Below are 25,071 nucleotides of genomic sequence, written 5' to 3' on the forward strand. Positions count from 1 at the left end.
ATAAAAAGAGTTCACGACAATGTCTTCGAACTTACACCATAAATGTAATGAAGACATAGCTTTCAATTGATGTAAAGGTAAAACATTATGCATTATGATTAGATTATATTTGCCACTAAAATGATTAAGCTTATACCATCTTAATTCACCACCAGTGGCGTCACCATACAGATGATTGTGTGAGGGGCCAGATCTCTGTGCCCAGGCAGAAAGCTAACATTCTCGTCCGTGATGCCAGCCGTCAATACTGTGGGGATCCGCGAGCTTCTCGTATGGGTGGAGGAATTGTGCAAGAGTACAGTAGCAGTGTGCGATAAGAATGAGGGTGGAGATAGAATTAGACAACAGGAGGTAAAACGAGAAACTAATTACAAAGAAGCACTGTGTTGTCACGCTATATAGGTATGTCAGTAGCTCTCGGAGGCTCTTTGTGGCCGACATAACTGTTAACCTGGATCTTGCTAGCTGTGGTCTATGTCAATTTTCACGTTTCAGTGACACCTCGCTACAGCCAGGCGACCCTCACTGAACTCGGCGGTATGCACTCCTCTCGCATAGAACGGCTGTAAAGCACTGGCCTTCTCGTGTTCACCATCTGCACAGAAGTAGATTTCCTTCCCCCACTGACAGGACACCGAACCTAAGTCTTCGTTCCTTCCGTTCCGTTCTCGGAGCACAGACTCTCACGTGAATGTCGTCAAGAGGTAAAGAAATTTACTGCTTGTAATAGTCGAGAAGGCCCAATATTCTGCAAGAGCATTATTGCTGAACGTTTGCAGGAATCATTCACAGCTGTCATGTTGGTGTATCTATCTGGAGTGATTGTAGGTGTAACAACCTTGGTAACTCTAGTTGTGGGGTGCTGATGGCAGAATGAAACAAAGTGCTTACAGAACATTTGTCTAATAAATTCTTCGTAATTGTATGAAATGAAAAATTCTGTAAACTATTGCTGTAGAATATGGCTGCTAACAATTATATACGTTTGAGATATGCTTATATATTCTGTGTAAAGATTTGATTAATAATCCCTTTAGGTAATATCACACTTACAATGATGCATGATTTTAGAACCATTTATTCTTCTATGTGATTGGGTCAGTTTGTATATAGCATGCCACCTATGGTATGGATGTAGTGTGCTAATTGTTGTTGTGGTGGTGGTAGTAGTACTAGTAGTAGTAGATTCCCAAACTACTGTTTTTGGTGAAAGTGATTGTAATTAATGGGTATTACACTGACAGCTAAATTATTTAATGGATGAATATCTTCTTCGTTTTACAAGTGGCTTGACAGGCCAGCTCTGTTGTTATCAGCGAATAGTCTGGATTTTTTGCTCCTATTCTCTTTTTCCGATAATATGGTCTAGATTTTCTCGTGTCAGATTTGGATGAAATCTCAAGATTTTGGTGATTATTCTTACATGGAAAGTGTTGAAATGTTTTATATAAATTAAACGTGCCAAGAACTGAGTAGATTTTAACTGAGGATGCTGTCATGAGAGACTTAGTATGTAGAAAAGTGACATGAAGCTGATGGAGTAGATAACTATTTCTGGTTACACTGTGAAAATTATTGGGAGAAATAAAAAAAATAAAAAAAAACTGGTTTTGTTATTTTCCTTTTATAGGTACTGTGGTGTATGGTTATAATGATGACATATTTGGCTAATGACATTGTAATTCTGTCAGACTGCAGACATCTCTGAACATCCATCAAATGATATAGACAATGTTTACATAAGAGGTAATATGATGCACATCAATCAGATGCTAGAAGTACTAGATTATTTTTGCTATTAGGCTAGCAGAATAACTGATGATGGTTGAAGTAGAGAGGATGTGAATTGCTGATTTGGTACAGCAAGGAAAACATCTCAAAAAAGAGTAATTTGCTAATATTGAACAGAAATTTAAGTGTTAGGAAGGCTTTACTGAAGATTTTCATGTGGAGTGCAGCCTTGTACGGAAGTGAAACATGGACAGCTCAGAGAAGAGCAAAATACAAGCTTTTGAAATGTTATGTCACTGAAGAATGCTGTAGATTAGATGCATAGATGGAATAAATAATGAGGAGGTACTCAGTCTAGTTAGGAAGAAAGAAAGTTACAACATAATTTAGTGACAAGGATGGATCGGGTAAATAGTCCATTGGCTAGAAGTGGGGTAAAAATTGCAGGAGGAGACTAAAGGCTCAAATACAGCAAGCACTTTCAAATGGTAGTAGGTTTCAGTAGTCAGGTAGGAATGAAGAGACTACTCTGGAGAGCTGCAGCAAATCAATCTTCGGACTGAAGACTTCGGCAACAATTGTAACGACTACGATACACGTGTGTGAGAGACTTTCTTTTGCCAATATTGAGAAAGCTGTCGAACGTGAGCCTACACTGCCACACTATGTACTGTCTCTCATTTAGAGTGATCGTGCAACGTAATCATTAAACGTAATTTAGTTTAGTGTAGTACTAGTAATTTACTACTGTTTATGCATACATCTTTCTCTCGTGTATCCTTTCGTGGACTGCAGACGTATCCCGAAATTTTATTTTGTATAATGTTTCTCGAAGTGTGCGAGTTGCACAGTCAGTGCCATTTTTATCGAGGGAGGAGAAGTCTGCGGTTCTTGCCGGCATCTGCGAAACTTCCTTCTCGCACTGTACAAATGTAGGACCGTTTCTGCCCAGGAGTACACATTCTCGGACCGAGCGGAGCTACGCGGGGCGATCGGCCTCGGCAAGGGGAAGCCTTTCTGTGCCAGCAAGATCGCCAAGAAGAAGCTGGGCCTGTCGGGCAGCGTGCGCGGCAAGGGCGGCCACGGCTACCACAAGCGGCAGCGCCTCACCGACTTTGGGCGCAAACGCGGGCCCAAGGCGAAGATGAGGGGCGTGTTCGGGGCACCGGGAGTCGGCCTCCAGGTACGTAGTGCGAGCGGCTCGACTCGAGCCTTGTAGGTTGGGGAAAACGGGTACTCGAATCCTTTCGTACCTAGATGGCGAGGAACGGGATACTGCTCTTCGTTGTCAGTAAAAGCTGAACTTATTTGAATTTGGTTAGGTTCGAGTAAAATTGGTGGGTTTCTCAGATCGTATTCTGTGTCCACTGCTACCCTTAATTGTATGCAAATAAACAGCCACTAAAAATGAGAAGTGAGTGGAGGAGAGAGTGACGAATGGGGAGTGTAATGTAAATGATTTTTCAAATGGGGAAGTAGATACGTACACACACGGTGTACGGGAAACTGGTTATCACTCGATTGCGACGGAGAACGGCACACACTGTCTTCGAGGCAGATCTTTGCGAGTGTAACATTTTACTGCAAGAAACGCAAGTAATGCAAGTAATCTGTGGTGTCAAATGTTCTATATAATACTCATTGAGAGAGATGTTAAGTTTTCTTACATGTTTTACATTTGGAATATTCTGCTGCTGTTTTCACAATCCTTATACTCTCCACAGTCACTGACCTTTTGAAGTTTGTCTAATTTGTTTGTTTCTACTGTGTTGTGATCCTGTGACATTATGTTCTGGAGGAATGTGGACATCCAAAAACCCCTTCGCATTCTCAAAGGTAATTTGTATCCCAGAAAAAGGTGAGCAGAATGACATGGGATGTCAGGTTGTGGAATCTGGCACGTCAGGTTGTGGACTTTTCGCAGGATGCTGTTATCGTGTGTGTGTGTGTGGGGGGGGGGATTCTTTTGTCTCGGTACCTGCAGTCTGTCATGATGCAGCACCATTTGTAAGTAATTATACAGTCACTAAGTGGATGCCAGACAGAAGCCAGTCTGCACTGCTTTGATGCAGAGATGTAGAGTTCATGATGAAGGGTGCCTTCTAAATTGAAAGGCTTCGTTACTTTTATCTCGGCAGGAAAAGAGACTTTAAGGAATAACTTCAGATAGGTAATATATCGACAGATCTGTCGCTTTTTCTACGCTCAGTCAGTGATCTGTATTAGGCATTTTGAAAATAGTGGACAGTACTGAGTCATCAGATTCATCAGATAAAAATAAGAAGGAAAGATAGCAACATACATATGGAAGTGATTAATTTCTAACTTAGGAGACTGGCACACGTCTTTAAGCAGCTGCTCACTACACTCGACAGTTGCTGCATTTCTCGAATGGCTTCCCACACACGGCTCAAAGTGTTGTGCCAGAATTCGGTTGTCGTGCTATAATTCAGTTGGCAGAGTGTGTACTGCCTCGTGTGCTTCTGTAATCTGTGAGGAAGAGACAGGTGTTACCGGTACTGACAACATAACTGCACGGAGAAGTTCCAGGCACTCTACACTAATAAACTAAATACGCGCTTACAGAATATCGGATGGGCTCTTTTATTGTATTTAAGAGTTCCAAACAGATAGAACTCGGCACGTAATTTTTAAAGCAAAGAAGTCTACAGATGTGAAAGTAGCTTTGGTATGGATTTCAGGACTCTCACTGTTCACAGTAGGCTATATATAAATGGCTAACTGAAAAATGTCAGAAGCTAATTGAGACCATTATAAGATGATGCTGTAGTCAGGGACGCCACAGGTGGGGTTCAATGGAGAATTTATCGAGTGCAAGAGTGTCACGGAGATGGTGATTGACCTCCAGTGGCAGACACAACAGGAGAGGTGATACGAGTTTCGTAGAGATTGTCCATTCCGGGAACAGTGCAGAGTATTACGTCCTCTTACATTTCACGAATTGACCATTGTGATAAAATCTGAGATACTTGAACTTTAATGAACGCCTACTGGTGTCAGAGCACGGTTTATGAGTGGAACTTTGGAAGGGCGGAATGACAGTGGTACGTTAAGAATTGTCTCATTGACACCGTAGTGTGCTTCGTGTGTCGAGATAGGTGTACTCAGTTGCGTGCAACTGCTCGTGTGAGGAACAGTTTTTAATGTTTAGCATTTTTAACATTTATTAAGAAGCTTGTGCTAAATTAGTTGCTTGTTTTCAGCTAGAGATAATGTTATAAAAATAGGAAAGTCTAGGTGGCAGGTGCAGGAAGCATTGTTCGCCTCCCGCTCCCTGTTTCGGTGTACGAGTGATCGTATCTCGTATGCCTAGTATTTAATTTGCTTACTGTAAAAGTGGTGCCATACGTACGAAACTAGACTGATATATTTGAGGAACAGGATTCAAATTTCTGTGCGAACAGAACGATTGAGACTTTCGGTGCTGCTGCGAAATAATGTCTGGCGAATGTCACTTTCTTAAATGGTGACTAGCTACTTTCTCTGCAGCTGAGCTACCACTCTATCTACATTTTATCCAAATGTGAATGAGACAACACAGTCTTGACATCCTTCGCATCCTTTATTTATTTAGTTGGAACTGTTTCTCAGAGTTCACATTCTTAACGAATGTCGCATTTTTCTTTATTGTTGCCACATCTGTGTATAAGTGCATTAATTTTAGGTTTGTGTGTGTTCCCGTCGTGTATCTTCTGTATACTGCATCTTGCACTGAACTGACCTCCTGCAGACAAGACGAGTGTTTCCTAATTATTTGTGTAGACTGAAATGGTGCAAGAAGTTTTGATCAGTAGACTTTATATTTCTGGGAGAACGCAGGTTACACGTAACGTATGAGGCGTGTCTTTTTAAATAAGTAGTTTTTAATACGGCCACCACAGTACCACTGTCAGCTATCTGCACGTTCGTGCCGAGTACCTCGCGTCTGTCCACTAATCACAGACTCCGTAACGGAAATGTTTGCCTGTGTTACGGTTTGCAATATGTGACTGTGTGTCATCACCAAAAGAGTCGCTGCGGAAAGTTACTGAAAAATTTGGGAAAAGAAACACTTCACAATTTCACCCTTGTGTAACGAGTTTCAGAGAGTATTCTTTATGAAACATGTAGACAATCAGTGCCACAGCAACGACGTGATGTGAAAATGGCACTCGGAGTGGTTGGCAAATTGGATGACAGATTTTTATAATAGAATTTAGAAATCGGCTGTTCATTATGGTAAGTGCTTTAAAATTGGTGGAAATTGTGTTGTAATGTAGTTTAAGACACACACTTTTATAGTTTAAGGTACACAGTTTTTAAGTGATAATAAATGGTTTTAAAAGTTGGTTCGTATTTGTTTAATACAAAAATGATACTCAATTTTAAAAAAAAGGCCCCTCTTTATGTCATCCGGAGGTAGAGTTTTGTACAGTGTACGCTCGCACCCGCACCGCGCTGAAAAATACCTTCCCTTCAAATTCGCTTTCCACCTTCGCCCGACCTCACCGCGCACTCGTTCGCCCCGTTGCAGAGGCCCCAGGTGGACACGTCCCAGCAGAGCGGTGGGCGGCAGCCGGCAGACGAGGAGCACGGCATAGAGAACAGGCTGGTGTTGTGTTCGGCCAAGGACAAGTTCGTACTGACGCAGGACCTGTGCGTCATGTGTGGCGCCATCGGCATTGACCAGGAGGGCTGCCTCATCGCCTGCTCGCAGTGTGGCCAGTGCTATCACCCCTATTGTGTCAACGTCAAGGTGAGTGCCCACAGGCGACAGCGAGACAGATTTGCCGTAGCACTCGAACCCGTCCCGATGCCTCGTTTTACCCCCGTGATAAAGATACCTGTAACCTAAACTACGTTGTACGGCTTGTAAAGTTTAATGTAATGTTACACATTGCATAAATTAATTGTAGTATAATATTATTTTAATGCTATTTATTGAAATTGCAATCTTTATGTAGAGACTCAGTCTCTTGTAGAAAATTTAGAATCTGTTTTAGAGAAAACTTGCAACTATTTTTGATGAAATTCACACGTATCTTTGGTGGAATACACATCTAAATTTTTTTGTTTGTGAATTATTAAACGTACATATTTAAAAGGTTTTCACACTAATTGCTTGAAGATGAAGGCTTAGTGCTTTGAAATCAAAAAAATGGCTCTGAGCACTATGGGACTTAACATCTAAGGTCACCAGTCCCCTAGAACTTAGAACTACTTAAACCTAACTAACCTAAGGACAGCACACAACACCCAGTCATCACGAGGCAGAGAAAATCCCTAACCCCGCCGGGAATCGAACCCGGGCTTTGAAATCGACCGTTGCATTATCTTGTTGCTGAGCAGAGTGCTTCTCTGATTTAAGGTCCTTCTCAATATTATTTTTCTTGTCCCACCGAATATTATACTTAATAATGTCTGGAGCGTCAATTTTGACTTTTTGTGGGCATTTGTAGCCGTGTGACACGTACTTGACAACACTACAGACATAACCGATAAGGTATTTAATACTGTCAAAGTAAAACCGAAAGTAACAATATTTGCTTATTAGGAGAACATTTCCACCACGGTTTGAAGATGCTGACTGGATTTTTTGTTCTCGGTCACTGTTGTGCAGATCGGAGACGCACTAAACTGGCAGCTGACTGTGAGCGTAAACAGACCGCAGTTCTGATCGCCGGAGGGGAGAAGACTGGTCTGGGGAAGCGAGTACCACCTCCCTCTCACAGGGCATCTAGCCTACACACTGACTCACGGTAACAGGGATTGCCGACACCTTCCAATTTGATGGAGATCGCAGTCTAACTCTGTGATGGGCTGGGGATAGTCTTTTCACTCATTTCAAAATAAGAAAAGGAAATGAGCAACGGAAAATACAAAGCACTGAGGTTGGCAGTGTTGTAAATGAGGTAGTGCAGACCTGACCTCTGGTGGCATTATGAAGCAACTTCTGTTCAAATCATCTACCACCGAAAACTGCTATATTAAAGTACAAAATTTTAATGCCAAATTTTGAAGAGTAGGTGGCAGACATGTATATGCATTTCTTTGTTCTGTGATGCTAAAGCCCACATCTGAGTTCTGTGTTGCATTAGACGGTACGTATCTTGTACAGACCATTCGACTACCCACAATTGAGCATCGATCAAAACATGTTCTTACACTCACCTTTGCAAGACGGTGTGCAATGCCGATAACCAAAAATTAGGTACATCTTTTATATGTGTATACAGAAAGTAAAGTTATTTTGAACTATCTCTGATGGTACAGTTCATATGGATACAATTTGCTGTGGAATAGCTGTCATTAAGCAAATTTGTGCTTTGACATTACGAGTCAGAATTTGTATTTATTGCAAATACGAATTTTTCAGGTCCCAATGTATTATTTTTATACTAGGGCGTTTTAGAAAGGAGGTGTGCCCTGAAACTAGCATCTAGGGAAGAAACAATCAAAAGGAGATGCCGAGTCGCAGATAGACACAACAAAAACACTGCCCGAAAGTGAGCTTTCGACCAGCAAGGCCTTCTTCGAGAAGAGACTCCGTACGGAGATACACTCACGCAAAAGCAACTCCCACACACGTGACCACGGTCTCTGGCTGCTGAGGCCAAATCTGGAGACTGTGGTCGTGTGTGTAAGTTGTGTTCGAATGCGCGTCAAGTGTGTGTGTGTGTGTGTGTGTGTGTGTGTGTGTGTGTGTGTGTGTGTGTGCGCGCGCGCGTTTTTCGACGAAGGCCTTGCTAGCCAAAACTAATTTTGTGATAGTCTTTTTGTTGTGCCTATCTGTGGCTCAGCATCTCCTCTATATGGTGAGTAGGAATATCCTTTTTGTAGTATTGTTACATTCCATCCCGGATTTTACATTTTCTGAAATAATCAAAGATGTAGATGCAAACTGTTATTTCCAGGAAAAATTGTTCGACAAACGGTGAAAACTGTGTAAAGTTCCCAACAGTTGAGGTACCCAAAATGACAGATTTCATGGTTTGTGCTGCCCCCTCTTCCGCCACCTAAAAAATTTATTGCCGATTATAGACGGATGCCCACGTCTAGTTTTAATAATTTTTATATAAACTTGCCATAACTATTTACTTTCGGATAGCCTCGGTAACCGATAATTGTCCCTTCTGCCCCACCGCAGGTGACGAAGGTGATCCTGCAGAAAGGCTGGCGTTGCCTGGACTGCACGGTGTGCGAGGGCTGCGGCCTGCGTGACGACGAGGCGCGCCTCATCCTGTGCGACGACTGCGACATCTCGTACCACATCTACTGCATGCAGCCGCGCCTCGAGTACGTGCCCCATGGCAACTGGAAGTGCAAGTGGTGAGTGACCTCCTCGCAGAGCACGAAACGTCCTAGTTGCAGAAACAGATGTTATTATCAAATTTTTTACTACGGAGACTGAAGTTTGATTACGTGCAAACCGATAGGCCTATTGCAAAATGAGTTATACCGATACTTTTCCTGTTTTATTCTGTGTTGAGCTGTATTTGATATTAAGTTCATTATATATTTTTTATTTTAGGTTGCAGTAAGTATTGTATGGTTTTTGGCACTTTCACTGCAATCTGTTCACTTCAAAATTGTATAGCTTGAAGTGTGTATGTCCGATGTTAATAAAATTTTAATAGTTTATAGGCACATATATTGGTAGTGGAAATCTTAACTTACAGAATATTTAAATTACCCAAAAAAAAGTTCTAACGATTTTTCTAAAGCAACTTTTTTCTCAGCCCACGATGAACACATAACGTTGTGGGTTCGTTTTGAAGGTCTGTCGTGTGGCCGTAAGAAGCTACGACCACCTTGACCTACAGTGTGGTACAGATTTTATAAACAGCAGCATTTCGTAAATGACTCGTTGTGTGTGTGCTGGACCTCACAATTAATAGTGTCTACTGTCGGGGAAATGAATGCACTGTTGCTGTGAACTCCCAGACTGTTGGAAGACAGTTTTCTTGTGATTGACAATGTAGCACCTGATTCTGACACTGTTATTCCTATTGTCCAGCGTACACAGAACCTGCCTTAAGTATCACTTCTTATAAACGGCACGCTTCCTGTGGTGTCCTGCCTGTGACATTCTTCCTGCTCACCTTAATTGACTGATTTCAAACCCGTCAGCTGAAGCCACACAGTGTGGCTGCAGTTGTGTGTGGTGAGAGTTGCGTTTGCCTGTGTGTGTGTGTGTGTGTGTGTGTGTGTGTGTGTGTGTGTGTCTGCTGTCTATTTTTGACAAAGGCTTCGATGGGCAAAAGCTTATATTGTGACAGTCTTTTTGTTGTGCCTATTTACGACTCGGCATCTGTGCTATATGGCGAGTAGCAACTTTCCTTTTGAAACTTCCTGGCAGATTAAAACTGTGTGCCCGACCGAGACTCGAACTCGGGACGCCTTTCGCGGGCAAGTGCTCTACCATCTGAGCTACCGAAGCACGACTCGTGCCCGGTCCTCACAGCTTTACTTCTGCCAGTATCTCGTCTCCTACCGTCCAAACTTGCCCGCGAAAGGCAAAGGTCCCGAGTTCGAGTCTCGGTCGGGCACACAGTTTTAATCTGCCAGGAAGTTTCATATCAGTGCACACTCCACTGCAGAGTGAAAATCTCATTCTGGAAACTTTCCTTTTCATAATATTGTTACATTCCATCCCAGATTTTCCATTGTTAGATTCCGAACCTGCAACATCCTTCACGATCACCTTAATCGACTCCAACTACTACTTCACCTTTGAGGGGCAGACATGCAAACAGATCAGGGATACATCCATGGGAACTGGGAAGCCTCCTTCCTATGCCAACTTTATTTATGGGTCGCTTTGAGGGGGCTTTCCCTAACCCTCAGCCCCTAGTTTGGTTTAGATATATAGATGAAATCGTGGCCGTATGGACCTGTTAAAATCCCTAGAGTCATTAAATTCCTTCTTCCAGTTAAATTTAACGTGGTCCTGTACTGAATCCCGCACCACTTTCCTCGATCTCATCCTCACTGGAGGTCAGGCACACACTCGTGCCCATATAAAACCTACAAACAAACAACAGTACTTACATTTTGACAGTCGTCGTACTTTCCACGTCAAATGTTCCCTCCCGTACAGCCTCGGGATTCGAGCAGGCTCTTTACAGCAATGCGGCACCGTTCTCACCTCGGCCTTCAATGGACATAATTACCCCACCGGCCTAGTTCGAAAAGCAGATTTCCCGAGGCATCGCATCCAGTCCTGGTAGTGCTGATCCCTCCAGAAACAACTTCAGAGCACAACACTGGTGACTCAGTATTATCCTGGTCTCAGCTGTATTAATCAGCTACTTTGACGAGGCCACGACTTCCTAAAATTGTGCCCTGAAATGAGATCTGAGACCCATTCTATCTGAGATCATGCACACCACACTTAGAATAGCTTTCTGTCGCCCTCCCGATCTCTGCAATATCCTTGTCAGACCCTACAATCCTTCTAAACCAATCTCCCTACCCTATGGTTTGCTACCCCTGTAACTGTCTCCGCTGCAAGACTTGCCGTACATTCCCTCCTGTGACCACCTACAGCAGTCCTATTACTGGCGAAACATATACTATTCGAGGGAGACGCACCTGTCAAATGACCCATCTCATATACCAGTTGTTATGTAAACACTGGCCTTTTGCATCAGCATGACTACCACCGAGTTATCGGTTAGGAAGAATGGGCACAGACAGAGGATGTATACCGGCAACACACAATATCCTGTTGCAGAGCACGTTCTATGACATGACGATCGTGACGTCAGTGCCGTCTGCATTCTTCCCCCAGACACCAATTTCTCATAACTCCACAAGTGGGAACTAGTGCTACAACACGTCCTCGGTTCTCGCCACTGACCTGCCTTAATTTACTTTAATTTCTTCAGTCTCAGTGTATCTTCACAGTAACTATTCCTTTCTTCACTCCACTTTAGTTTTCTACATCTTTTATTTTCTGACCAGTCTGTTTTTTGTTGTCCCCCTCCCACCTCTGTCATTTACAATGCACTTAGCTTTCCACTCGTATTAACTCATGTGCGAAGTTTTTGCAGCAATCTCAGTCTTCCACATACTGTGTCTTCCACCTTGGGGCTGTCATGTTGTCATATCTCGTCCGGTGCAGTCTCCAACAATTGGTCTTTCCTTCTCATATTGTCCGGTAACACCCCCCCCCCCACCCCCCACCCCCCTGCCCCACCCCCCATCCCAGGTGAATTTTCCAAAATCCACCCCTTTACCTAAACCTCTCCAGTCCTTTCGGCCACCTTTTTTCATTCCCCTTCACTCTTTCTGCTGTAAGGAGGAGCCACTGTCTCTGAAAACTTGCTTAAGTATACCTTCTTTTATGTGTTTGTTGTTCTTCTGCCACTTGGTGAGTAGATTTTTTTTGTCTATCCAGTTACAGTATATCATTATAAAATCATCATCACTCTGTACGGTCACAGTGTCGGTAGCTTCTTCCAACTACAAAAGACTTTCAAAACAAACCCTCGCTTTATGTTATGTGTCTATCCCGGGCTGAGAAAATCCGATTTAAGAAGAATTGTAAGAACTTTTTTGTGGGCGATTGAAAAATTCTGTAACTTGAAATTTCTACTGCCAATATATGCGCCTATAAGCTATTAAAATTTCATTAACATTGCACAAATACATTTCAAGCTATGTAGTTTTGAAGTGAGCAGTTCTTAGCAAAGACTCCAAAAATCAGACGACCATTACTACAACCAAATTGCTCCGTATAGCCTCAGGCAGAATAAAAGAGGTAAAATATTGGTGTAACTCATTTTGTGATAGGGCTATTGGTTGTCTTGTAATTAAAGCTTAAACTAGAGTCCCCATAATAAAAAGCCAGTAGTAGTTCCACATGTTGTAATAGCCTTCTATTGCAGCCTGTTGTCACTTTTATCTTTATAATAATTATTAGTTTCATTCAAATGTTGAATGTTTGTACAGCTGTTAAAATGAATAAGACTTGTTAAATTGGTTGAAACCAATAATTGTTACAAAGACAAGTACAACAGTATACCTAACATTAGGCCATTTTCAAGTGGTTCTGAAAACTGCAGTAAATGTGATAGATATATTAAAATTGTATATAATAGAAGGTGAGAAAACAAGGATTACATATCTACACCAGTAACAAAACTGTAAAGCTGTCGTGTCTGTCTGTCTGTCTGTCTGAATGTGCTAGTCTTCAAAACTGCTAGACGAATTTTCCTGAGGTTATCACAGGTAACTCGAGGGTAAATTGTTGCAATGCATAAACTTTTATCAAGAAAAAGTTGTAATTTAAAGTTAAAGGAGCAGGTTGAACATAGTAGATCTGATGTTTACCTTAGTGACGTGATTGTCACGGCTTAGTACACCGAAGAACCAATATTTAGTGCTGTTAGTTTTGTAGTACACTGAGGAACAGTGCTGTTAGTTTCTTTACATCGATGACAGAAGTATTTCTGGAAGTTAATGTTAGTGACAGAATTAAGTGGCATAATACGAATACAGACAATTTACTCGGCTAGGTTATACGGATTTACAGGTTTTGCTTCGTGTATTAAAAACTTCACAAAATTAGTTTGCTTCTTTCGATAAATTTTATCTATTTGACAATTTGGTCTTTTAAGGGTTCTGTTTTTAACAATAAGAGTTACAGGACCCTCAAAATCGACAGTATTCGAGTGGCCCTTCTTTAACTTCCGTTGCAAAGCAAGGTTTCAGTAGTTATATGGGTACAGAAAGACTGGCACCAGATAGGCTAGTGTCTGTTGCAGCAAAACAACCGTTGCGTGGGTGACTCGAGACAGCAAAAGGAATTGTGACACATCGTGATAACGTTCAGCTGTTCAAATTCTTTTTTTTTTTTTAAATTGAGGGGAGAAAAGTACAAATGTACATATTTGTTTTGAGATAAAAGTGCTGCACAATTTCCCAATACAATGCCCAATAAACTCACCAATGTAAATAGTCACGAATTGTGTTTGGACTGTGCTAATAATTTCTACCATTTCTTCTTTAGAGTATTTTGCTTTAGTATCGGCCGTCGGTGTATACGTTACTCCTCGCTGTCATCAGGTGTGCCGTGTGCACCGTGTGTGGCAGCAACGACCCCGGATTCAACTGCACCTGGCAAAAGAGCTTCACGGAGTGCGGTCCCTGCGCCTCGATGAATACTTGCCCGGCGTGCAGCGACGCCTATTGCGAAGGAGACCTCATTATACAGTGTGTGCAGTGTGAGAGGTAAGGTGAAGCTTCACTCCTCAGCAAAATGTACACTGTTGTACCTTCCTAACTGATAAAAAAAAATTGTCTGATTGGTCTAACACTTCACATTCGAGTGAGATTGAAGTCCATCTACCGCTCCGCTTGTGGTACATTTATTTTCCAGTGCTGGCATTCTCTGAAATGCTAGATGCCTTAGCATTTTCTTAAATTGTGATGGAACAGATGCTTAGGGAGATTTTAAGAAATTTGAATGTTGGGCCCTCAGACTCGTTAACCTCCATATCTGTTTTGTTGTGTATGAAATTTCTGGACATTTGTATTTCAGTAGGCAGTTATCAAATGAAAAATGTAATAATTGTGGGTGTAGGTTTCAAGTGAAGCAAAGTTGGGAAGCCACCACTAAATTTAATATCGTGTCAACCGTAGGACCAGTTAATTTGAAAATGTGTAGGGAATAGCCTTTCTAAAGAGTAGCAATGTTTGGGGAATAGGTTGTCTAGGAGAATAGCTGTCACTTTCACTATAAATAATGCCCGGATATAGTTAATGATACGATGTAATTGCTGTTTACAGACTTCTGATACTGAACAGTGGGATCACCTGTTCCTCTCGCTGCTTTTGATGTATTGTGCAAAAAGTGTAAGTGTCGGTGTTGCGGTGCGCCTAGAAATATATTATCGGTGACGGTGTAACAACCTCAGAAATGACGTTACAAGCAGATACTTTTCTGTTGCAGCACATTACTTCCAAAGTAACCATTATAATTTTTCTTGTTGCTGCTGTTTTTAATGTTGTCGTGATCTTCAATCTGAAGATTGGTTCGATTCATCTCCACAAACCGATGTATTCTGAGCAATCCTTTTCATCTCTGCACAACTGTTGCAACCTACATCTGCTGGAACCTACTTGCTGTAATTGAGTCTTGTTCTCTCCCCACTTACACTTACCTCCATTACCAAACTGACTATCCCTTTATGCCTCAGAAAGTGCCGTGTCAACTGGTCCCTTCCTTTAGTCGTAAATTTCTTTTCTCCCTGGTTTGATTCAGTACCTCCTCATCAGTTATTTTATCTACCCATCTAATCTGTAGCATTTTTCTGTAACACCACATTTCAAACACTTCTTTTCAGTTCTCCTCTCTACTGCTTTATGTCCACATTTCACATTCGTATAACATTACAATCCGTTCGTGTACTTTCAGAAAAGGCTTACTAACACCTAAATTTATATTTGACGATAACACGATTCTCTTTTTCGGAAATGCTGTTCTCGCTATTGCCGATCTACATTTTTAATTCTTCGTAATGCTGCTGTCGTTAGCTATTTTGCGGTCTGTCTTTGAGACACTGTCCTTTGCGTTCAACGGATCTTCTAAGTCTTTGCACTTCCTGACAGAATTTCCAGTGTCATCTGTAAATTGAAAGTTTGTATTTCGTCTCCCTTAACATTAATTCAGTTGCCAAATATCTCATTTCTTTTACTGGTAGCTCACTATACATACCAGATACTATGGGTGGTAGCCTACAATCCTGTGTTATTCCTTTCTCAGCCACCGCCTCTCCTTCGTGTCCTGCAGTCTGGTTTCTGTACAAGCTGTAGATAACTTACCGCTCCCTGTGTTTTATCCTCAGTAACTTCAAAATTATGGAGGCTGTATTTCAGTTGACAGTGTCTGCAGTAGATTTCTAAATTTGAAAAAGCTATAAATGTAGGTTTGCCTCTAATTCACCTTAACTCTTAAGATTAGTCGTAGGGTCCGTACTGCCTTGTGTGGTTTACTGTATTTCTCTTGTAACCCCAATTTATCTTGTGTAGGTAGTTTGACTCTTTTGCAAGGTACTGTCTTTAATAAGTCTTCCATTTTTACGAACAGGTGGCTGCACTGTGCCTGCGACCAGATCAAGACAGAGTCGGAAGCGGAGCGGTGTTCGGAGGAGGGCTACACGTGCCTGATGTGCCGGCCGCGCGACGAGCCGCCCCCGCACCTACTGCCCTCGTCCAACCTCGCCCCCAGGCCTCCGCCACCAGTCTGCAAGAGTCCGGGTGTGTTTGTAATTCGAGCTGGTGCGGCAGTGGAGGACGATTGTAGGGCGAGCTGTAAAAATATGGGTGGGGCAAAACATTTTACCTAGGAATTGTGTTAATGAATAGGCATAAGCCAGGAATTATTCATATTTAAGGGTGAAAAGTGAAGGCGACAGAGTTTCAAACAGTGGAAACTCCACGTAGAAATATCAAAAATGTAGGAAAAGACAGATTGTTACTTACCATAGAGAAGTAACACAAATGACCACCAACTACGACAACTCGGGCCCGAGTTGTAAGCGTCTTTTAATTGTGCCTGTCTGTGAGACGTAACATGTTTTCTTTACGGTAAGTAGCAATATATCTTTTCCTACTTTGCAGATACGGCACTTGGTCCACCCATATTTGGTTATCAGTGACCAGTTTTCAAATCATCTGGCCATCATTAGTGAACAACTGAGTAGTGTGCGCAGTGACATGTAAGTGCAAGAAACTAAACCTTGTAAACTAAAGAAAAATATTAACACCTATACAGAATTGTTGTTCACGACTTTCCAAGTGTCGTGATCAGTCATTACCTAACAATGACCTGATAATCCTATAACTGATTACTAATAAACGGCTTTTCACACATAAATATGAAGTTTTTCCTCCAATAGATGGTGGAAGAATCCAGTCATCAATGGAACTGTATACTTTGGCTGGTTTTCAGCATAATTTAAAAGTCTTGTAAGACTATCATATTATTAACTTTAAACCACTTTGTTTTGAAAGTTTCCAGTAGATTAAAACTGTTTTGATCTACTGAGAAGTTTCAAATCGGCACACACTCTGCTATAGGGTGAAAATTTGTATTGGAACCTTGTTGGTTTAGAAGATTTCTGAAATTAATGTTTGTTTGTTGGAAGGAAGGAAGGAAGTAAGGAAGTAAGTAAGTTAGAAACAGATGTTACTCCTAATCTTATCAAAAGTACGGTGGTCTACATATACGTGTGTACTCTACGAACCACCGTGAAGTGCATGGCAGAGGGTATGTCCCATTGTACAAGGTATCAGGCGAAATTTGTGACTAAACTCATACAAATTACCTCTGTGTAAAACTTAGCAGGGACACGAAATGGAATACTCTCACGAGCTCAGTCATGGGTAAGGTGGGTAGACTTTGGTTTATTGGTATGATACCTGGGAAATGCAGGCAGTCTGTAGAGCAGATTGCTTAGAAATCGTGGGCCATCCTAAAATATTGCTCGGTGTGTGGGACACACTCCAAATATGACTAGAATAGGATATTGAATATATCCAGAGAAGGGCAGCACAAGTGGTCACAGGTTGGTTTGACCCACAGGAGACTGTCACGGAGATGTTAAAAGAACTGAACTTGCAGACTCTCGAGGATGGACGGAAACTGTGTCGTGAAAGTCTACAAAGTTTCAACAACCAGGAGTATACGAGTACTACAACCTGTTCCTGAGAGAATTGTTAGGACAAGATTAGATTAATGTCAGCATGCACAGAGGCTTGTAAATAATCACTCTTCCTATACTCCATATGTGAATGGAATGGGAAAAAGCCCTAATAGCTGGTCGAGTGGGATGTACCCTCCGTCATGCACTTCACAGTGGTTCACAGAGTATATATGTAGATATACTCAATTCAAAACATTACTGATTCATCCGTACACTCATTTTTGTACGTTGTGCGCGTCAAATGTTCAAATTGGCAAGTGGGTAATAAATCTTTTCTTTCTGTGTCAATATTCTGAAAAGTAAATCGTGTATGTCAGAATTATTGGATGATTGGTATACTGAGTTGGCAGCCTGCAACATCCTTTTTAACATACTCAAAATTTAATGGAGTTCGACCAGCTTGTAAAATTTCTGACGTTCCTTTTCTGTTGCAGGATACATTTTAGTTGAATAATCTAATTAATACTGGTAGCAGTTGTAAGTGGCAATTACTGTGTTTGACATCTACACAGAGGCTGAGGACCTAAACTACTTAATACATCGTAACGTCTTCTCGGCAACGACGGAGTGAGGTACCTCAGCGGTAGAACACTGGGCAGCAGTCAAAACCCACGTCCGGCTGTCGAAGTTTAGGTTTCTTGCGGTTTTCCGAGACCACTCGAGGTAAATCCTGCGGCAGTCTGTCGGAAAGGACACGGCCAATTTCTTCCCCTTACTGACCTTGAGCTCATGTTCTGCCTCTAACAACCTCATAGTTGATGGCACGCTAAACCCTAAGCTTTCTTCCCTGCCACCTTTCTTGGCTGTTCGTGAGCAGGTAGTCGTCATGTCTGTCGTTCTGGACAGTGGGCCACCTGCCCCAAGACTGTTTTGGGAGAATCAATTTTTGTGGTTCTTTACAGACAAATGCTCGGCAGTTCTGTAGACGAGACCTCTCCCGATTCCTTTCTCGACCTCGTCCTTCTGCCGAGTTGACCTTGTTAAGAGCGGAACATTATCCCTAACCTCGAACGAACGTGTCATTCTGTGGTGGTTAAATTCTAATGTACTGTGTTTGATACACTTATACTACATCTCTGATGACCGTTGACACCGCCTTATACCTACGTTCTTGCCTGTAGAAGTAGCAGACATCTCAGTACCTCACAGAAATAAATAACCTGTTTGTGTTCCAAAATTAAGAATGGCCGAAACTGCAAGAATTAATTGTTTCAGATTAAATATGAGTGGAATTTTCTGACAAATAAAAACAGTGCACAGGAGGGTTAGTTGTATTGTTTCAACCACTCACAGGCATTGCTCATAAATTTTTAATTTTATGATGTAACAAAATACAAAAATCTTTACACGTATTCAGATTTGTTCTGTACAGCACAGTCACACCTCACGGCACTCGGTCAACTGTCACAAAGCTCAATTGCGGTGTGCGAGATGAGAACTTTACTCTCGAGATTTGTTCCCATTCTGTGATCAGTTATTTGTTATACTCAGATGGTTTCATTGTTTTGAACAATGTTTATGACTGTCTTATTCTTGCAGCTCTATAGCAGCATCCAGACTGCTATTTTTTCAACGAGATGTGAACAGACTCATCTCAGATACCTATACGGGCTGAATGTTTATTTGTCCCCGGTACCAGCCAACTTTCATTTTTGAGGGGTTTGACTATTTACAGGTAGGAGAAGAAGTGAGCTATTGCTAAAAATATAAAGAATTGCTTACATAATATTGTGCCTCCACAAATGAAGGTCATAATTCATTGTCAGATAGGGCATTTGGTTATGTAAACATACCCAGTTGACTGTGAGTGAAAAGTGGGCATGTCCAAAATTTGTGAAAAAGTAGGCATCTGCCAGGATAACCAGAAGAAACAACAGAGAAGCAGCAGAGACAGTGATTTTGGTGATAATTGCCTCTGTGTAATTGTTGATCTGCTACTGTTTTTAATATACAATTCTGTTTAGGAAATTAATTGAGGCAGACAATGAGAAAGAGGTTTTGAATTTTTATTCATCCCGAAGTGGTAATGTCCATTGCAGAACTACCACCGAAGGTCGGATCGCAGGCACAGTTCTATGTGGACGGTGTCTGCCTTTCGGAAGTGGGGTTGCACCAGATCAAGTCACTGACCATGGAGCAGCAGATCGTCCCACGGAAGAAGAGGTATTCACGAAAGCTGTCGACGAAGGCCGACAAGGAGGCCGGCATAATGGCTACAATAGAGTCCGTCGTCGCGGGAGGCAGTCGAGGTAAGCTGCTCGGTCTGTGTGTCAGCTTTGTGTACTACCAACTGTGAGGAACGTATTTTGAATTTTATGATGTAAAAAAAATATATTGTTACATATATCTAGATTTGTTCCATACAGTACAGTTGCTGACAGGTGTAAAACAGGCAAAAAAAAGTATTTGATTGCTTTAAATAAATTCTAAACATTCCATTGTGTCATTAGTTGATTTTCCGCGGTGTAAACAATTTTAACCATTGAAATTAATTCTTCTTACGGTATAGGGTGCTGTATATGATATCTTACACTTAATAACGCAGAAAGTATAGACGGAAGCAGTTACTACAGGTTATCAAAAAATTGTAAGAAACCAAATTGACACACTGTTGACTAGTAAAAGAAATACTACATCTGGTAATATGTCGAGAGAGTGGGAGTAGTATACAGAGTGGAAAGTGATTGTTTTCGATGCATCGCATTACGTAGATCCGGTCGGGGTGTGCGAGATTTAGGAGACGGCAATTGGGGAGTGCAAATTCATTTGCTTCAACAGTAGAGCATTTCGTAATAGTCTGTGTTTCGATTGTGACAGAGTCGATTATTTCTGCGAGAACGGCATTGTGAAAACCGTCAGAGCCGAGTTGTGGTTTCAGTTGTCTTACAGTCGGTGAAACTGTTTTCCAGACGAGCAGCCGATTGTGAAAGTGGAGCCGGCCATCGAGTATAGGGAGGGCATGGTGTGGCACGCCGGGGAGGACGGCGGCCCTGCCGAGCCGCCGGAGGGCTTCACGGTCTACACGACGGACAGCGGTGTCATGATTTTGCGCAGGAAGAGGCAGCGCAACCTGCAGAAGCTCGGTATGTGGATTTGTGCTCGTAAAAAGTTTTTCCTTTATGAAGAATCTATTGTTCCTTTACACTTTATGACCTAAACATTTTTTGAGTGGTGTAATGCTAGAAGAATAGTAGTTAAAACTAGTTCTGTTCTGGTAAAAATTAGCGATTTGGACTATTTTTAATAAATGGCAGTGAAAATAACGGTACTTTTAAACAACAAATGTTCGAGCGCGATCCGATAGCTCACACCGTCCGTACGAAAACGGTCGGCCTGGGGCGGTTGTCACGACTACTCTTTTCGAAGAGGAGAGTTCCACAGACGGGTCGCTTTTGCAGGTATCGGAGGCTTCGTCGTCCGACTCCGCGGCACCCGGTACAAGGACGAAGAGGGCGGGGTCGGGGCAGACGGTGTGGGGAGTGCCGCCTGCTCTACCGGAGAGACGATCGGGGGAGGAGCCGCCGTCCACGGCCACGGCACCGAGGACGGCACGAAGCCCCGCCGCAAACCGAATCGGAGGAGGCCCCGTAACCGCCTCATGGAGTGCTACCCTTCGTACCTGCAGGTGAGGTGCCAAAGACGGGTCTCGGTCTGTAGTAGAGAGGCACCTGCAGTTGTGCTGGTCTCTTCCCTTGTGGTTTGTCTTACACATCTTTCATTCCTCTCTTTTTTACCATTTAAATTCCACTTCTGCCTGTGTACTTGTGTTTATTTTCCATTTTTTCCCAATTTCACTCAATTTTCTGTCTCTCTCTCTCTGTGTGTGTGTGTGTGTGTGTGTGTGTGTGTGTGTGTGTGTGTGTGTGTGTGTGTGTGAGAGAGAGAGAGAGAGAGAGAGAGAGAGAGAGAGAGAAGGAGCAGCAGCAGTGGCTATAAAACTCACCGTCTTGTTTCTTCTCTGCACAGGAGGCATTTTTTGGACGGGAGCTCTTGGACACAACAAAGGAGAAAGAAATCGGTAGCAGTGACTCTGAAGGAGAGTCAGCGACACCTAATGTTGGCGAGGACAAGATTATACAGCTATCGCAGGTAACTCACCGAAGCTGAACATTATCTGCTGTTGCTGAGCCTCAGGATTCACGTTCGAGAGGAGGGGGTCGGTTTCAGAACCTTGCTCGACGTGAATCACTGGATACTTCCTTTTGCCTCCCCTTTTGTTTTCTCTAATGAACTTACATATTAAAAACTAATATGCCCTCCTCCTCCTCCTCCTCCTCCTCCTCCTCCTTCGAATGGCCACTGCCTTTTTCGTAACTGTAGAAAATAAGTGTTAGTTACATTATATAAAGAAATATAGCAGCAGACCACTTTTTATTTACATTTAGTTTTGCCAAGATGCATTTTTGGCCTTTGCCAATCTGCAGTTGGCTTAATATGGTACATTTTTATCATCACTCTGTCAGTTATATTTTGAATGTTACATCTTGAAAAACAGATGATAATAACTTTGAGATAGACACTGACTTACACTTAAAAGTATGAAATAGTATACCCCTCTGTCCTCCACCCACTGCCACACAGTTGAATAAAATCTGCAGAGTCTCACGTAAGTTTCTTGCATGAGATGCAGTATAAAAAAATAAGTTTCTGTTGCCACCACATTTTTTAAGTTGCGTGTTGTGAGATACAAACCTCGAGTCATTTTTGATTTGAGTATCATCCCTTTGTATGCAAACTTTTTCAAAAATTATTTGGGATGGTGTGTAATTTTGTAGAATTTTTGTTTTGCGTGTTGGTAGTCCAGTTGGTAGGTATTTATTTATCGATTGTCATTTTTAATTTGTAGTGCACTGTTGCTATTTTAATTTACATATTGTCATTTGGAGATAGTGAGGGAGCTGTAGATGCTAGAAAATGGAGGGCCAAGTGGATAAATCAAACCTTTTCTGACATACTCTTCTGTTTGTTGTAGAGAGTTTCAGGGAGAGCATAAGGGAACAAATGGCAGGAATGGGGGAAAGAAATACAGTAGAAGAAGAATGGGTAGCTTTGAGGGATGAAGTAGTGAAGGCAGCCGAGGATCAAGTAGGTAAAAAGACGAGGGCTAGTAGAAATCCTTGGGTAACAGAGGAAATATTGAATTTAATTGATGAAAGGAGAAAATATAAAAATGTAGTAAATGAAGCAGGCAAAAAGGAATACAAACGTCTCAAAAATGAGATCAACAGGAAGTGCAAAATGGTTAAGCAGGGATGGCTAGAGGATAAATGTAACGATGTAGAGGCTTATCTCACTAGGGGTAAGATAGATACTGCCTACCTTTGTAGATAAGAGAACCACTTGTATGAATATCAAGAGCTCAGATGGAAACCCAGTTCTAAGCAAAGAAGGGAAAGCAGATAGGTGGAAGGGGTATATAGAGGGTCTATATAAGGGCGATGTACTTGAGGACAATACTATGGAAATGGAAGAGGATGTAGATGAAGATGAAATGGGAGATCTGAAACTGCGTGAAGAGTTTGACAGAGCACTGAAAGACCTGTGTCGAAACAAGGCCCCGGGAGTAGACAACATTCCATTGGAACTACTGACGGCCTTGGGAGAGCCAGTCCTGACAAAACTCTACCATCTGGTGAGCAAGATGTATGAGACAGGTGAAATTCCCTCAGACTTCAAGAAGAATATAATAATTCCAATCCCAAAGAAAGAAGGTGTTGACAGATGTGAAAATTACCAAACTATCAGTTTAATAAGTCACGGCTGCAAAGTACTAACACGAATTCTTTACAGACGAATAGAAAAACTAGTAGAAGCAGACCTTGGGGAAGATCAGTTTGGATTCTGTAGAAATATTGGAACGCATGAGGCAATACTGACCCTATGACTTATCTTAGAAGCTAGATTAAGGAAAGGCAAACCTACATTTCTAGCATTTGTAGACTTGGAGAAAGCTTTTGACAATGTTGATTGGAATACTCTCTTTCAGATTCTGAAGGTGGCAGGGATAAAATATAGGGAGCGAAAGGCTATTTACAATTTGTGTAGAAACCAAATGGCAGTTACAAGAGTTGAGGGGCATGAAAGGGAAGCAGTGGTTGGGAAGGGAGTGAGACAGGGTTGTAACCTCTCTCCGATGTTATTCAATCTGTATATTGAGCAAGCAGTAAAGGAAACAAAAGAAAAATTCGGAGTAGGTATTAAAGTCCATGGAGAAGAAATAAAAACTTTGTGAGGTTCACCAATGACATTTTAATTCTGTCAGAGACAGCAAAGGACTTGGAAGAGCAGTTGAACGGAATGGATAGTGTCTTGAAAGGAGGATATAAGATGAACATCAACAAAAGCAAAACGAGGATAATGGAATGTAGTCGAATTAAGTCGGGTGATGTTAAGGGTATTAGATTAGGAAATGAGAGTAGTAAAGGAGTTTTGCTATTTGGGGAGCAAAATAACTGATGATGGTCGAAGTAGAGAGGATATAAAATGTAGACTGGCAATGGGAAGGAAAACGTTTCTGAAGAAGAGAAATTTGTTAACATCGAGTATAGATTTAAGTGTCAGGAAGTCGTTTCTGAAAGTATTTGTATGGAAGTGAAACATGGACGATAAATTGTTTGGACAAGAAGAGAATAGAAGCTTTCGAAATGTGGTGCTACAGAACAATGCTGAAGATTGGATGGGTAGATCACATAACTAATGAGGAGGTATTGAATAGAATTGGGGAGAAGAGGAGTTTGTGGCACAACTTGACTAGAAGAAGGGATCGGTTGGTAGGACATGTTCTGAGGCATCAAGGGATCACCAATTTAGTATTGGAGGGCAGCGTGCAGGGTAAAAATAGTAGAGGGAGACAAAGAGATGAATATACCAAGCAGATTCAGAAGGATGTAGGTTGCAGTAAGTACTGGGAGATGAAGAAGCTTGCACAGGATAGAGTAGCATGGAGAGCTGCATCAAACCAGTCTCAGGACTGAAGACCACCACAACAACTTCTGTTTGAGCTCAATAGTGGGGTGACAGCAGTACGGGATGGAGCGAGGCAAGAAAATGGTTGTCTCGTTTTGAGGAGGATAGTTTTGACATCAGTGACACTCCACATTCAGGAATACCTTTGGGATTTGATGAAGAGCGTTTAATAGCAATAATCAACGTCATTGTACTCGAGAAATGGCAAATGTGATGAACTGTGATGATCCCACCATCACGCAACATTTGCACGCAGTGGGGAAGTGTGCGAGTACCGCGTCCTCTAAACCGGGAATCTCCAAATTACCAGAACACGAGGGCCACGTATCGAGTTTTGAATCTTAGTGGGGGCCAGAAAACACATTTTCTCAGAGATTAAAGAAGAAAGTTGTAGTGATATTTATTGTTGTTCTACACAAATACAATATTCAGATAAAATGTAAGATACACTTCATTATTGTTTAGTACACTTTGTGAGAGGTATGTGTGATATTTCTCTTTAGAATCCATAATTTTCTCACACTGTCGGTATGTTGTATGAGCAAAATATCTTATAAATGTGTGTCACTCCTGTTGCTTCTGTATTTAGATTATGTAAATTTCTGCAAAGAAAATGTTTCTTCACACCAGCAGATATTGCAAAATGCAGAGAATGAAGTTT

General features: G+C 41.9%; 1 protein-coding gene across 1 annotated transcript in view; it reads left to right on the forward strand.

Annotated features, from left to right (window-relative positions):
• LOC124552384 (histone-lysine N-methyltransferase 2C-like) overlaps positions 1 to 25,071 on the forward strand; it is a 434,288-nt gene that overhangs the window by 61,307 nt on the left and 347,910 nt on the right. The window contains exons 12-20 of the mRNA XM_047126647.1: positions 2,684 to 2,914; positions 6,266 to 6,487; positions 8,879 to 9,060; positions 13,804 to 13,968; positions 15,827 to 15,996; positions 19,484 to 19,693; positions 20,354 to 20,527; positions 20,843 to 21,069; positions 21,411 to 21,533. Of these exons, the coding sequence (XP_046982603.1) occupies positions 2,684 to 2,914; positions 6,266 to 6,487; positions 8,879 to 9,060; positions 13,804 to 13,968; positions 15,827 to 15,996; positions 19,484 to 19,693; positions 20,354 to 20,527; positions 20,843 to 21,069; positions 21,411 to 21,533 (1,704 nt within the window). The remainder of the gene's footprint in view (positions 1 to 2,683; positions 2,915 to 6,265; positions 6,488 to 8,878; positions 9,061 to 13,803; positions 13,969 to 15,826; positions 15,997 to 19,483; positions 19,694 to 20,353; positions 20,528 to 20,842; positions 21,070 to 21,410; positions 21,534 to 25,071) is intronic.

This window comes from Schistocerca americana, chromosome 10 (assembly GCF_021461395.2).
Source record: "Schistocerca americana isolate TAMUIC-IGC-003095 chromosome 10, iqSchAmer2.1, whole genome shotgun sequence".
Lineage (NCBI taxonomy): Eukaryota > Metazoa > Arthropoda > Insecta > Orthoptera > Acrididae > Schistocerca > Schistocerca americana.